Source organism: Pongo pygmaeus, chromosome 3, assembly GCF_028885625.2.
Source record: "Pongo pygmaeus isolate AG05252 chromosome 3, NHGRI_mPonPyg2-v2.0_pri, whole genome shotgun sequence".
Classification (NCBI taxonomy): domain Eukaryota; kingdom Metazoa; phylum Chordata; class Mammalia; order Primates; family Hominidae; genus Pongo; species Pongo pygmaeus.
The window spans coordinates 188,065,753-188,082,521 of record NC_072376.2 but is presented as its reverse complement, the minus strand read 5'-3'; the positions used below and the strand labels follow the sequence as shown (position 1 = coordinate 188,082,521).

The 16,769-nt window shown below is 34.1% G+C and overlaps 1 protein-coding gene across 2 annotated transcripts in view; it reads left to right on the top strand.

The window, feature by feature from the left end:
* Positions 1–16,769, top strand: part of GLRA3 (glycine receptor alpha 3) — a 182,270-nt gene that overhangs the window by 50,586 nt on the left and 114,915 nt on the right. For both annotated transcript variants that reach the window (XM_054485490.1, XM_054485489.2), the window contains exon 3: positions 11,468–11,535. In XM_054485490.1, coding sequence (XP_054341465.1) covers positions 11,468–11,535 — 68 coding nt within the window. The remainder of the gene's footprint in view (positions 1–11,467; positions 11,536–16,769) is intronic.

Below are 16,769 nucleotides of genomic sequence, written 5' to 3'. Positions count from 1 at the left end.
ATTTCAAAAATTTTGTCTTAAGGAGGAGAAATGTTATGTATAGAAATGGTTATTTTATGTTCACTTAGGCAAAGGTCATTGGTAAGAACAGTGAATTTGCATCTAAGTTTTGATGCTATCAGGGGTTCTTTGTGTTTTTTTTCTTTTACCAACCTCACATCAGATCTGGTTAGCTTGTTATTGTTTCATCCCATGATGCGGCTGAGAAAAATATATGAGACATGGTAAAAGCAAAAAAAGAAAAAAAAGAAAAGAAAAGAAATAGTTATTTTTATTTTGAAAATGAAAATAATAGGTAGATTCCACCGTTTCCTTCTCAGAATTTGAAATCTTTTCTCTTTAGAAGCCTTTTTGGTTAGGGAAAAGTGCAGAAACAGAACTGGCCCAGTGAGAGAAAGCACCACGTTCCCAAGACACAGACCACAGGCCGTGGCGCTCACTGGGCAGCACTGCCTAACGATGTTACAGGGTTGGAGGGCCAGGTTAAGAATTAAGAGACACATGGACACAGGAAGGGCAACATCACACTCTGGGGACTGTTGTGGGGTGGGGGGAGGGGGGAGGGATAGCATTAGGAGATATACCTAATGCTAAATGACGAGTTAATGGGTGCAGCACACCAGCATGGCACATATATACATATGTAACTAACCTGCACATTGTGCACATGTACCCTAAAACTTAAAGTATAATAATAACAAAAAAAAAGAAAATGGGGTAAATGAAAAAAATAAAATAAAATAAAATAAAAAATAGAAGTAAAAAAAAAGAATTAAGAGAAGACTTAATAATCCTTGAAACTGGTAGTTTCTTTATATATACATACATACATACACACACACACACATATAAATTAAAACTTGAAAACTAAAGAGTAGGATATTCTAGCTTTGTCTCCAGTCACCGAAAAACAAAATAAAATAAAATAAAATAGGTTTTCATTTTCAAGACAGGAGTAATGCTTATGTATTTTCTGAGTTCTGGTTTTTCTGACTTTTTAAAATTAATAGACTTGTTTTAAAGAGCAGTTTTAGGTTTACAGAATAATTGATTGGAAAGTGCATATTTGCCCCCTCCTCCCCAACGGTGTACCCTGTTATTGGCATCTTCATATTCATGTGGTATCTATTATTATTGATGAACCAAGATTAATACATTATTCATTGAAGTCCATAATTTACATTAGAGTTCAATTTTTGTGCTGTACATTTTTTATGGGTTTCGACAAATTCGTAGCAACATGTGTTTCTCATTACTGTATCATACAGAATAATTTCACTGCCCTAAAATCTCCTGTGCTTGCACTGTGAATATATCTCTCTCCCACTTCCCCTCATCTACCCCCAGTCTCTGGCAATCAATGATCTTTTCACGATCTCTAGAGTTTTGCCTTCTCCAGGATGTCATATAATTAGAATCACAGAGTATGTAAACTTTTTCAAATTGGCTTCTTTCAGGTAGCAATATGCTTTTCAGGTTCCTCTGTGTCTTTTCATGGCTTGATAGCTCATTTCTTTTTATCACTGAATAATATTCCAGGATAATCTCTTTTGTATGCATTTGACATTAAAGAAACTTTGTACAATTATCGAGCTCCAAAATTCTAGCTCAGAAGTTTGCAGATGTTGATTCATTGCCTACTGACATTTAATATCATAAAGAAGTCAGATCTCATTTTGATTTCTGCTCCTTTACATATAGGCTATTTTTTTCTGCCTATCTCTGGACATTTTTCAGTAGGAGGATTTTTGCTTATGCTGGCACTGTTTTGTGTTATTTCTGTAAAACAATATTCTTTATTTTTAAAAAAAATCTGCTATCTTCCCCTGTCATCTGTGTCTAACACATTTCCCTCATCCCCTTCTCTCCTTCCTCCTTTCCCTCTACATTATAAAAAGAATTGTTCAGATTTGTCCTCAGAATCACTGATTTGATATTACATGGTGCCATTTATCCAATTTTTGAATGTTTAGGGAGATTTTAACTCTATAATTGTGTTTTGGTCTCTTCACAATCCTCTTTATCCTAAACCATTTTCCTTGAATGCGAAGTTGTGGACGTTGTGTTACAAGCTGCTATGCGGGTGCTATTTTGTATGTTTATTTTCTTGTCAGTTTTATTTATGACAATAGTAACAATCATGTCCCTGAAGCTGCTAAAAAATGTCTACAAGTGTCAGTGATGAAAAGCAGCGGTTCACCCTCAACACTAACGATGCACAGTTCTACTTCTTTGAGGCAAACACTCCAAAAAAAATTGGTTATTTCTGTTGATTATCTGTTCTAATTTGTTTGATTGCTTTCTAGGCCTTTCACAACACAGGCATTACGAGATTCCTTTGCATTAACTAGACTGCTAATTTAATGCCTCTTTTATTGCATTCTGCCCCTTTTGTTTTTCTTCTCTGCCCAATGATTTGCTGTTTCTTCCTGCAGGATAAATTATGTTTATTTATATTGTTCATTCTCTTTAAACCACTAGTTTCCTTATGTGTGATAGAATGTCTGTGATTCAGGAAGAACTGAGGGGTGATTAGGTTGGGTGGTATAGGAGGGCCATTTTTCTGCTATTTCTCTACCTCAAAAGGGAACTCTGACACAGGCTGCATTGCCCTGGCCAGAGCTTTGCTTTAGGTGAGTGTTGAGCTTCGACTAGGCTTTATTCTTGGGTCCTGCAGATGGTGAAATAGAACAGGCTTTAGGTTTGAGGTATTGTCAGGTACTATGTTTGCCCTAATCATCAACAAAGTTATTTACATTTCTTCAAAAATTCCACAGGGCTAAATACCAGGCCACCGTTGCTCAACAGAAATATTGAGGGGAAGCAGGAAGATCTCAAGACAGGTGCCAGGCCCTATCCCTGGGGTCCCCTTCTCACTCTCCACCTCCTTCCCCTCTCCATGCAGTCCCTGCTTGCTTTTATTTTAGGCTTACCTCTGTTTCATTTGTCAACCATTTTTATCTGCTTCTATATTTTATGTCATTAAATTAATTATAATTTTTCTCCCATTATTTTTGGTATGATACATTTATTCTCATTAAAATTTATTAGGTAATATCATTTTATGTCTTCAGAGAGAAAGAAAATATCTTCAATTCTCTGTCTTGAAATAGAAGATTCTAGGTGTCATCTGAAACTAGAAGCATGTTTAACATAAAACAATTGAATTGCAAGTACAAGTACATTTATAAGACAACAAAACATTATTTCACTAGGATATTTTACCAACCACTGGTGGATTTTACTTCTTTCTTTTGATCCTAATCTTGGAGTCCCTCTATTGGTCTCTTATGACTTGTAAGTGCAACTTCAGAAAGTATTCTCTCAGTAATTACCCAATTCTGTCTTCCTCCTAAGTATTTATTGCATTTTTGTTAAGTTTTCTTATCTTATCTCCAATGGCCACTCTCTTTTTATGTAGATATAACTTTTATTTGCCCTCACAATATATTTGTGGATTCTGTCTTTTACCCTTAAATATTTCACTAATCCTTTTCTCCCTTCATCACAAATTCACTCTTTCTAGTACTCTGTTCTACAACAACATCCATGCCAAGGGTGGCATGTGTACCCAAACTCATTTTCTACATGCATTTTTATCAGGGTAAATGTTAGCATTTTAAAGGTCTCCTTTACCCATTTTTACTGTTCCTATACACCAAGACACTATTGTTCTTGAATAACATTTACAATTATTTTTGAAAAAGTTACATTTCTATTTGCATTTTTACTTAGCACAAAGTCATTTTAACAAGAAGTATCTCTTGAATAATAAGCTCTTCTAAAACTATACATGTTCATTTGAAATGTTGACGGAGTTAGATTCTAAACCCTGTATTTTTTGTTTGTATTTGCTTTTTGTTTTTAATTAATTATTTCTGTAGTAATTATTTCTCTCTTTTGTATTTTACAATAATCTCAAGCTAACAGAAGTGTTAGTTACAAGTACAAAAGCTTTTTTTCTGAACCACTTCAATGTAAGTTGTTGACCTGATGCCCCAATACTTGAGTATTTACTACAAATAAAAACATTCTCCTCGATAATCACAATCTAACCATTACAACAAGAAAAGTGGTTGAATATATTGCTACCATCTAATTTGCTGATCTTCATTCAAATTTCATCCACTATCTGATAATTTATTATAAAAGGATTCAGTGTAGAATCACATCATATTTTATTTGTCATTTCTCATTGTCTTTTTCGGTCTGAACCAGCACTTTATTCTTTCTGTGACTGTCATGATGTTGACATTTAAAAAATATTCTTATTCAGTTATTTAGAAGAATATACTTCACTTTGCGTTTGTCTAATTCTTCCTCATGATTCAAATTAGGTAGTGCATTTAGCAGAGATATTACAGGAATGGTGGTGTGTTTTGACTGCATTCTATTTGATGGTGGACCATGTCAGATTTTGCCATTACTGGTTATGTTTACTTTGATTACCTGATTAAGTTGGTGCCTGCCAGGATATATCTATATATACCCACACATATAAGCATAAATAAACACACACATGTGCATGCACACACACACACATACACACACACATACATTTACACATCAATTTTCATCTATACTTCTGTATCTATTGAAAACCATGAATTCACACTGATTATCTCAATACCATATGTTTAGTCTAGTTTCTAAGTTTCCATATTTTAACTTCCTCTTCCAACAGCAAGAAACCACACTCCCATTATCCTCAATATAATTACTTATTTAATCAATATGTAATGAATCTCCCTTGTTTGCTGCTACTTCTTCTTTTACACAAGTACCTTCCTCGGCCTGGTGGGACTCTGAAGCCTTCCTCAGGTTCATCTCCTTGTGTAGATGCCTGTTCAGACTCCAACTCAGAAAGCCAGGATGGCCCCATGGAGACACACAGCTTGCCCATCTATGGTTCTAACACCAACACCAGGCTTCCCTATCATGGGCACATCTTCCTCTCTCACTGGGCCTCCAACATTTCCTGCATGTGGAGTTTCTCCACAATGTCCTTCTCTCCTGCCTTAGGTTACTACAACCCCCTCAGCCATCCCAGCACTTAAGCCTATTTTGCACTGCCCAAACAAATGACTTTAGTGCAGCATTTGGGGGAAGGAAAGAGAAGGGAAGGGAAAGAGAAAGGGGAAGAACAAACAGGATTCTGCTTCTATGCCAAAATTTACAAACCTTTTTAAAGCACCTAACAAATAATTTAAAATCTGGATTTTAAGTCATCAAATATGCTTTGTGAATAAAAAATAAAATAACATCTCTCCTTGTGACATGTGTGTGCATTTATCTAAAATAAAACAAATCTCTAGTTGGAATTATTTTGAAATTTAATCTTTCAGTTGCATTCTGTGTCTTTAAAAAGGATAAAACTTTAATACAACATTACCTGAAAACTTCCTTAGTCATTTTTACGAACATATGAGTTGTTTGTTTGTTTTCTTACTTGCTCTAGGTCTGCCTAGTGAATGATTTTTCCCCAATATGAATAACAATCATATCGTTGCCAAGATTTTGCGTTGTACTTTGCTATTCTGCCATCACTTCATTTCTTAAACTTAAGGGCCATCTTCTATTTCTTTAAAAAAAAAATCTAAAAGAAAACTTACTGCTGAAAACATCTGCAACTACTGTCATTTGCTTTTAAGGACTATGCCTAAAGTCGTGAACAATTTAAAAGCACAATTTGCCATATGGATGCTATAGCAGTTATTTGCTCTGTTGCTTAACATAGGAGTGTATTGGAGAGATATAACAGCTTTTGCATTGGCACAGAGAAGTAGCAGATTGGCCAAGAGCTACTAAACAGGTGCTCTCTGTAATGGCAATAGAAGATTCATAATCTCTGAGCTTCATTCTCTACACAATTTCTGAATGTCTATTTCAAAGCTAGGATAGGAAGACTACTCCAAGATTGCTGCACTAACCTCACGTGCACCAGAAACCCAAGGGGTAGAACGTGGTGCCTTTAAAACATTATGATGCCGTATCCATTTCATTCTTTGTAATCTATCTCCAAGGGCTGTCATTGTCCGTGGGGGTCAGGTCCATTCTGTGCCCATCCCAGACTATTATCATAAATTTCTGTTTTTTCTGTCTCTATGCTTTTGCCTATTCATGCAAACATTCACGAGTCATGTTCGTTCCTACACTTCCAAGGTTAAGAATCTGTTATGGCTCCAAAGCTTTCCTAAAGTAAATCCCAAATACCTTGTTATTACATTGAAGAGACTCCATGATCTGAAATGATTTTTATTTCCAAACTGTTTTTTATTTGAATATTTTAAAATTTCAAGTTATTCTTATTTATGCATGTGTATCTATCTATCTGCCTTTCAGGTAAGTGTCTACTATAGTTTCAAAATTTGGAGTTAGGATTTGATGCCCAAATTCATTCACCCTTCTTTCTGATGAAGAAGAAAATATATATACACAAGTAGATAGTCAAATGGGAATCAAATCACACCTTTTTATGTTCTAATATCCAAGCAAGGAACATGTTATAACCAGATGGAGAATAAAGTTTAGGCCTGAGACCATTGTGAGTTACTTTACTTGCACATGAAATTTAGGTTTTGAAGCCAAATGACTTCTCACCTTTAGCAAGAGCTTTCTGCTTCTTTTTGGAGGAATGTTATGGAGGCTGAGGCAGGAGTCTGTTTCAAATACAATGAGGCATTATGATCCCAACTATTAGTGAAAGCCTAAATTAGTCAATTCTTTGACCATTATTCTTCTGTGGAAACATGTTATTTTCTGTATTTCATCCATCGGCCTTACTATTTGAGCCTCTGGTCAACTAGGGACGTCAGCACCATATTTTAGAAAGAAACAAATATATCAGAGGTTTGCTCCTCCAAAGACGGTACCTAACACTACTCCTTTCAGAACTTTAATGGAGTCATTAGGATGTGCCACATAACACTTGCTCCCAAGGGACACTGAAATGTGTCAGAACAGATTTCACTAACTTCACAACCTTGAAGCCTATGCTGAATTTTTGCCTCCATTTGCTCTTTCACCACTATTATGCATAAACATAAAGAAACTAATTAAATTTAAAAGACGAGACAAAATATATTATAGAGAATGCCTCATCCTTTATTCAATGCCTGTGGCAAACTAAAATCCAAGAAATAAAGACCCTTTCCCTTTCTAAACTAAAATAAGAAAAATTATCTCCCCACTCTTTTATTTGTTTCCATTTCAGCCAAAAAGATCCCAATCAGATGGAGCTTGTAGTGTTCTAGTAGTAGCTTCCTCCTGGGCCATGTTCCCCCAACATGGGTGTACCCCATCAGCATTTTATTTACAGGTAAATTAACCCAATACTGATGTTCTTATGTTTTCCTCTTTCCAGAGGATATGAGTCAGTAGAGCATGACAGAATTTATCTCAAGCCAAATAATGTTCCTCAGATTCGTATTGCTATTCCAAGAAAAAAAAAAAGAAAGTAGTAGGAGTCTAGTATTATCTGGGGGAACAAGAGAATAGCCTAGAAAATATGAAAGATTGGTTTTAGCTTTTCAAGGATGCCAGTCAGCCTACAGATACTTTTCAGAGTTCATATTAGACTCACATTAAGAAAAAATTATCTTCTGACAGTTGTAACCTCATACTTTTTTAGGACGGAATTTTGTTTTAATCATGGAGTAAACTACGTTTACTCCTCTCTAACATAGTGGCACATAAGACACTGCTCTCATCTTACAAATTTTAGAAATTTGTAAATGTTTAGAAATAAGCAATGAAGATATTTTAAAATGTTCATTAGTAACTAAATACAGCACCTCTAGGATTCAGGTCTTTTATAAGGTTCTTATTATTACATGTTCATCCTTCATATTTAAAACAATTTAACTTCTATATATGTTTGAATTATGTGTTCTAGACATTCCTATGTTTAGTAAACTTTAGGCCCTTTCAAAGTACATAGCATCTACTCTGTTTTATTAACAGTGTTCACCAAATTTGTAATAGGCAACTCTTTTACTGAAATTAATAGCCTGGAATTTTCAATGCTCCCAAGCCCTGACTCCTCTCTCTGTATTTTTCTATTTCTAAGAAAATGTCTGATAGCCCTGTAGTATAATGGCCCCAGATATTTTCTAGTCTGTAATTCCTTAGGATAGTGGTTTCCAAACATTCTTGCACATTATAATGACCTAGGAAGCTTTAAAAAATACCGATGCCTTGGTTGCATGCCATACCAAGTAACGTAGGTGAGAATCAGGCATCTATATTTTGTAAAGATTGCCAGGTGATTTCAATGTGCAGCATAGGATTTAAAGGCCTTTGAAACCTAAACTTTATTTTTAAATAATTTTGTTGATTTTTCCTCTACCTTAATTCAGCAAGATAAATAGCCATCTAAAGAACAGGTTGAAAAGCAAATTAAGATGAAAATCATGAACCAGTAATCAAATAAATGTAAATTGCAACCTCAAATGATATTTTAGACCACTCTAACTAATGAAATAGTTTTTAAAAAATATTGGAACAAATGAAACATCCTATTTTCAGAAAGAAAAACAGGTCATCTACAAAACGGCTTTGGGCTTTTCAATGGCAATGCTGAAAAATAGAAAATAATGAAAAAGTGTCTTCAAAATTCATAAGAAAAAAACATTTCCAGCCTAAAAGTTTCTACCAACTCTAGATATACATTAAGTGTGAATGCAAAAAAACAGACATTTATGAACAAGGAATCTCTCAAAAACTTCATAGCCTTATGCAGAATTTGTCAAAACATTACTGGAGCATATGTTCCACTAAAATGAAGAAATAAACCAAGAAAGAAGTATGGGACCGTGAAAGAGGGTCCCACAACAGAAAGCTATGAAAGTAATTCCTAGCATGATTGGGAGGTCAGAGAATGATTGCTTTGAACCAGAGCAAAACATTCTCATTACATTCCTCTGTAAATCCAGAGGAAGGTAAAGTTCATAGAGAACCTGATGGATCTGTACATATTGAATCAAAACTTAGACATTTCAGGGCTTGTCGATAAGTTAACGATTCGTGTGGAGAAAGCTATGTGAAATAATATATATGAAGCAATTGCCAATCTCAGGAAAATGTTCTGCAGGAAAGGAAAAAGTAAGCATAATATATTCCGTTATTTGGCTGGGGTAAATATCTACCTTGTCATATTAATGTAAAAAGTGAATATTGATCTGACAAAAAAGACCAAGCCTTTTTTCATACAGAAATATTGGATAACAGGAAGACAGAAAAAAGGCTTATATTAGTAGAGATAGGGATGATATATGAAAAAAGGCTAAATCTTTATCTTCTTTGTGGGCAACAGAAGATGTGACTAAAAGAAAAAACACATTATGTAGAGAAATTGAGGTAAATATCCGAAGAATTGATTAAATGAATTGAAGTAATTATCTCTGAAAAAGAGGGAAACAGAAATAAGTCAAGGGGCTACTAGGCATTTTTGTAGCAAACCTTGTAAAATCAATTTACTCAAAAATTATGCTCAGGTTAAAAAAAAACAAAGAAATTAGTCTTAGATATTAGTTTCTGTATGTGGTGTTCTCCGACTAACTTACATGAAGTGTAACTCAGATAGAGCTATTTTAGCCCCTAGCACAAAATATTTTTATGTTTCTATTTATATAGGTATCTGCCTAATAACAAAGCTTGTGGCCAGATAATGAAATGCTTTGAATGTCATGTAAACAAGATGGTGGGAAAAGAATGATTTTTAGAATCAGAGCAATGGTTCACGTTCTAAATGTGCTACCTACTGGCATCTTATGTAGGCTCACTGTGCTTTAATTCCCTAAAATGTAAATGATGGAATATTACCCTCTCTCAGAGTTACTATGGATTAAATATCTATGAATCAGCTAATGTAGTGCCTGGCAGCAAGAAACATACAACAATTTACCGATTTCTGCTCCTCCTCTGCTAGATGATAATCTTTTTGTGTCTTCTTCAGTTTTGTGTGCAAAGGTTTTGGATATTAAGTAAAGGAATGAATAAATGGGCCTTATAAAAATAAAAATACTTGGATTTATGATGAATACTAAGTCGGGCATTAGTAAGAAATTTCCAGAATGGAGGAGTGAGAAACTCAATTAAGTTCACTTCTCCCAAAAAGCAACAAAAACACTGGCAAATTGTCAAGATTAACCGTTAGAACTTTTAAAATTGATAAAAAGCTTACAACAACCTGAAGAGTGTTTATTCAAGAAAAACTGATGAATTTCTGTAAGAACAGAAGGGATATTAATTTCGCAGACCTTCCCAGTTCCACAGCAGCCTTGCAATCCAGCCACCCCTAAACAATAGAAGTTGTAAAACCACCAGAGCTGGCTGACCAAGTTTGGAATTCCTCAGAAGGTCCATCCCCAGAGCTTTGTCAGTATTCTGCCTGTCTGGTAGCTCCCTAGAAGAGCCTCACTCAAAGGGCTTTCCATTATTTGACTTGACTAAGAACTCACTTGGTGGGAAAAATTTCTATCTCTGAGGCATTTGTGGAAAATAATCAGAAGATTGTTTAACATTGTACTGCCTAAGGCTGTGACACTAGTTGGGACAAGTAAGAGCCTGAACAAAAATTATAAAGGACCTGGAAAATTTGATGTTCTTAGGCAGCTCTGAAAAGCTCTAACATATCCTTGCAATCTGGAGTTTACATATGCATATAGGGCTGTGTGCATGTCCAGGGAAGTCCTCGGAGAGTCCCAGTATCTCACCTCTGGTGGACCTCAGGCCCTGTGCAAGCAGGAAGTGAAGGGTAAGGTAGAGTTGTAAACTGCCTGAGCACTGAAGACATATCCCCAAACCCATGGAAGACCCTTGGCAAGAGTGGAAGATTTATTGGCTCAAGGCTTTAAAGAAATTTCTAATCAAATATTAGTTTACCACTAAGCTCACTAAACGGAGATTTCACTGGCTGTGCACTCTAGGGAAATGAAAACTTTACCATATTGGTCCAGGTAAGTCACCAAAGAACAAACCACAACTGCAAGAAAAACCAGCAACAACAAACTGTGAATTGGAGGTGGGAAGGCCTGGTTTCCAAAGTTGCCACATTATGTTTTCTAAAGTATTCAATTTTTCAACCAAAAAAATATGAGACATGCAAAGAAATAGGAAAGTACAGCCCATGCAGCAGGGAAAAGATGAATAGAAACTATCCCTGAAGGAGCTTAGAAACTGGACTTACATCATCAGGCATTACAGAGCCATTAGAGACATCTAGATTTTAAAAACTAAGACCAAGAGAGGTAAAAACACGATCAGCATCAGTGTTCCTTGTGAACCTTGTGATTCTCAGTACATATTGTTGTGTGGAATTATGGCTTCAATTTTAAGCATCTGTGTGTGTGTGTGTGTGTGTGTGTGTGTGTATAAAATGGAATAATAATAATGGAATGCAAGGAATTATTTGAAAATGTCTTAGATAAGTCTCTAAACAGCCCTTATGTTTTAATCTCTTTTTCAGGCCCGCCAGTTAATGTCACATGCAACATATTCATCAACAGCTTTGGCTCTATCGCAGAGACGACCATGGTAGGCATTTTACTTTGGAACAAGTTTCACGCTAGAGTAATCTATAATTACATTAATGGTAACATTTTATGTAATTTAAAACCCAAATTAATATAACAAGATTTTAAGACATAAAATTAATAGTATAATTAAATTACAGTCACCTGCGGGTAATAACATTTCAGTTAGAGATGGTATATTAGAGTATACAGATATAAGTGAAAACAACATTGATTTTCTCCATTCAACAATCTAATATTAAACTTCAAATTAAAGCTAAAATGTCACCATAGCAATTATGTTTTTCCAATAATCTTTAATATCCAGACTTAAGCAGAGTAGTAAATACTTACATGTTTACTCTGTACCCCACTTACAAATTTGTTTATAATGTTATTTTAAATATTCAACTTGATTACTTTTTCAAATGAGTATAGTATTTGCCAAAACATTATACTTAGAGATTTTATCAACTGTATTTGAAAACATTTTATATAATCAAGTTATTAAAGCCATAAAAACATAAAAATTGTCATTATAGACCAAATTTCTTCTGTCTTAAATGTTATAGCTTTTTCTAAAGAGCACATGGTGTCTCTACTTCGCCCTTTAGCTTTTATTGGGCAATTTAACTGTAATAAAATGCAGAAATAGACACATGAACCACTGAACATCTATAAATTTGTCTAGCAGCCAATTTTCTTTTTTTTGAAACTGTATAGATGATGATTCTTAAATTAGCTAGAATTATCTTTTTAAATTTAGTAAGTATAGTTTGCGATACTTCTCAACATCAATATTAACTAAAAGATGATATAAAATACTTAAGGATTTATTAGTTTAAAAAACCAATATTAGAGAATTATGTTCTATTTACTTAAAATAGCAAATAGATAGTAAATTTTCTAAGGAAAAACAATCTCATATGCAAATTTTTACATATATGAGGGTGTAAGTGTGTGTAGAGGTGTGTGTGAGTGTGTGTTGGAATCCATTTCAACAGGAAGAGGCTATATACAGGCATAATTTTTTTAAAAAAAAGCTGTTTCCCTCATGTATGCAATATAAGTCATTTAACAGCATCTCCGTGGTTCTATTCAAAGTTAGTATAGCTTAACTACAATAAGCATTTGTGGAAAAGAACCGAATTTAAATTTGGAGGCATTATATAGAATTATCTTCAATATGATACAATCTAAGTTAACATGAATGTGTGTATATGAATGTAAACGCAGAAAAGACGCATGTCATTTGGTTAGAAACAGTGTGGTTCTGGTGCAATTTCTTCTCTAAAGTGGCTATAATCCTGTTTTAGACTTTGATATATTCTAGATTCTTGTGGAAAATTTGGCCCTGATTTATACCCAACATTTGTACATATTCAGTCCATAAAATCCACAGTTGAAGGAATCACTATTGGCTTTGTTCTATTTAGGCTTCTCAAACTGTATTTCTAGCCCTGGCAATTTTCTCATTTTGTTTCTATACATGTATAATCCTAAAAACCTGGAAATATACTTCTCTATATTTTTCTTTCACATGATTGCTTCCATGAAATACTTCCCACAGCAATAGTTGGAAGGATTTAAAGTCTTACCCCTCTTTATGGGGTAGGGAGGGAGGGGACTTGGAAAAAAGAGAGGGTATAGGCAGATTTCCTTCCCATGAAAACTTAAAGATTGCCAGTATTCTGAAAGTGCCTTTTTTATGACACAATTCATCAGTCGACCACTAAAACGGTTATAACACAATCTATAAGATGGCTACACCAGTTAAATTTCTTACCTTAACAATTTTAGCCGGACTTTATAGAATAGCATTCTGCAAAAGCTTGCAGAATATTGCAAACATACTCTCACCATAAGTTTTATTTCTCTCCTTCAGCATGCAAGCCTTTCCTTACCTATGTACTCCATCATTATGTATTCCTTTTGAAATCACTTTAAGCATCTATCACTCACTTCTTCACAGTCTCAAGCAGTGTCAATGAACATTGTTCAAATATCCCAGAAGTTAAGTATTACAAACCTAATCATGTCCACCTTGGTATTTTTCTTTTTATTCTTCCAAATTTCTAAACATATATTATTTCCATTAAAATGATCAGATTCAATATTTATTAATTTTTAATGGTATCAGCTAAAATAGCTGTGATTTTGGTGTTCATCTATATAGGCAAAAAGAAAATTAGAACTTGTTAGTATATTTCTATCATAAGAATCATAAAATATTTTGCTCCCACTTGGTTAAGTTGTTGTATTTTATTCACAGGGTCCACTATCACGACTCTACAACAAAACTTTATCTCATTATTCTATTGCTGTATTTTTTTAATTCAGTAAAAATGCTAATATATGTGTTAATGTATTTTTAAACTTATTCACACTTCTTACACTGAATATAGTTTACTTCTGTTCTTTTTTTTTTTTGAGACGGAGTCACTCTGTCGCACAGGCTGACTTCTGTTCTTATAATACAAATAATTGAATTCAACTAAGGCAGTCAATTAAAATTGAGAGGATGGAATCTCAAATTATCTGTAATCATTAATGAATATATTTATGTCTGAGAATTCATATTTAAAATAAAACTACGTAATTATACTCTTCCATATGTGTCTGCTTAACAAGAATCTTAACTGTCTTCAATGTCTTTACTGGCTAAATATATTGAGCTCCCTCTGCTGGTCTAGTCTATAACTGGTATGTCTCACTTTTAAATACAGCTCTCCCATTTGAGGTTATTATTTAATCCTTGGGAAAATTTCTCTAGTAGATAGTCTACTTTTTAGGCCACTTTTCATTAATTAAGTTAATTCAAACAATGTATTTTTCATATTTTTCTTGCACAAATTTTTAAAAAATGCGTGTGCAGTTTAACAATATAAACTCAAATCTCTTTTTAGCTGTTAAACTCCTTCCCCAATATTGTTAATCTGATTAATTTCATGTAGTACCAACCATTCTCACTTGAGTACAGTTTCATTATTTTACACATAGTCACCAAACTTTTTTCTACAAATATTATGAGCATTTTAACTTTCCTATTTCCCTCATATTTGAGTCATAACGAGATTCTTTAAGGACTTGTTCAGCCTCAATTATTTCAAGTTCACATTCTTCTTAAACAGATAAAGATTTAACAACTACTGGAAACTCCAGTTCTCAAAAATATTAAATTAAAAATAAAACTAGTTTACCATCATTACTGTTTGGGAACAGGGTTTTCTTTGGAAATATACACAAAAACCAAACTGTAATTTGGTGCATACACACAGACCTGGCTGGTCTTCAGGGTGTCCACAGAACAAAAGAAAAGATTGGGGTTTTATTGGTTAAGAGAAAAGTTTTGTAAAATGTTTTGAAAGAAAGTTCATTGGCCTAGAGAATTTTTTCCAGCTTTGGCAAGCTGTAATTGTTGAGTAATGGTGGTAGGTAAAACTAATCTTGGTGGAAGGTAAACTAATCTTAGAGGCATGGAAGGCAATTTCAGCAGTTACTAGGTAAAATGGGTTTTAAGATATAGCAAGTTATTTCTGCAGCTGGGCTTGCCAGACAGTTCCTGGAGCAGGAGCTTTGTGACCTGAGTGCTTTTTCCCCATGGTCCTTAACTCCCATCCAGTTGGGTATGACTGTAATAACCCCAAGTCACATCATTAATTTTCACAATTGAGACAATGGAATATTACATAGCAACAACATGGATATTTCTCATAAACATAATTATGAGCTAAAGAAAGCAGACACAATAGAATATGTACCAATTACTTCTGTTTGTATGAAGTTCAATAACATGAAAAAATCAATTCTGATGATAAAAGACTTCTGAATTCTGAAAGATTATCTTTGGTGGGGGGTGGGAGGTGGTTGGTAACTGATTGTGAGGAGGTACCACGGAGCCTTCTGGGTACAAAAATTGTTCTATATTTTGATCTGGGTAGTAGTAACACAGGTATATATATATGTCAGAATCTTTTAATGGACACTGCAGACTTGTGTATGTTATAAATGGCTGTTATATCTTAATTCAAAAGATTATTTAAAAGTAAACAAAAACCTTCACAAATTTAAAATTTAACACGCCAAGTGTGTCATGCAGAGCATATCTATTCAGTGATCACAGGTGAGAACGTTAGAAGTTAGACAAAAAGCTTTAAATGAAAGCTTTTATTCTTCATCAGAAACAGTCTCCAGGACTATGAATGTCTACAGCATTAATATGTGATTTCTCTAACCCTATGCCTTCCAGTACTTAAAATACCTAGTTATAAGAACCAAAAATGAGTAATCTTGAAGAAAAAAATCACTGAGATGATAAGCAGCTTCCATGATATAGGTAAAAGGTAATTCCATTTGATCTGGTCTGGGGATGGGGGCTGGCTATAGGTAGTCTAAATGTTCTCAGCTAACTGTCAAACTTTTAAGAAAAACTCCAAAATAGAAACATGTATATATATACACACACTATGAAGCATAACTATGACAGAAGCAAGTAAGAAATTTCCATCATAGAAGCACCTTATGGGACTGGCTACACCCATGATGACATTAAAAGTCCATTATTTATTTTAAAATTTGAAAAAGAGAGAAAACAATCCCCCTTAACGCCCCCACACAAACCCAGCACTATTAGCAGTTAGCTGCATTTATATTTACTTCTAAATGTTTTGACTGCACATATTTTTTACATGGTTTATGCATTCATTCATTCAGTGAATCTTTTTGTGGGCGCATATAATGAACCAAACATTTTGCTATGCACAAAGGATGATGTGATCATTTTATTCTGACAAATCACTTTTTTACTTATTACTGAATCATAAACTTTTTTCCATTATAAAGATAAAATAATGAGCCTCCTTTTCCTAACTTTTTATTCAATACATATGCAAAAAAGTGCACAAATTATAGGAGGGAAGTACAGTGAACTAATACAAAGTGCACACATTCATGTAACCACACTCAAGTCAAAAGTAGCATCCCAGAGCCTGCTTATATCCCTTTTAAATCCTACCCCTCACAGTCTCCATAGTAGTTTGGGCATGTATATATAGTAGTACAGTATTTTTAAATGAACATATTGGTTTTATCTATCTTCAAAAAACAGGTGACTCTCCATCTTGTTACACATATGTTAGAAAGAGAATTGCGCTTCTATGTGATTTAAATCAATATTTATACATTGAACCATTACTTTTCACCAGTGCCCATAAAATAAACCATTTTTATAAAATGAGAACAAAAAAGATGAGACAT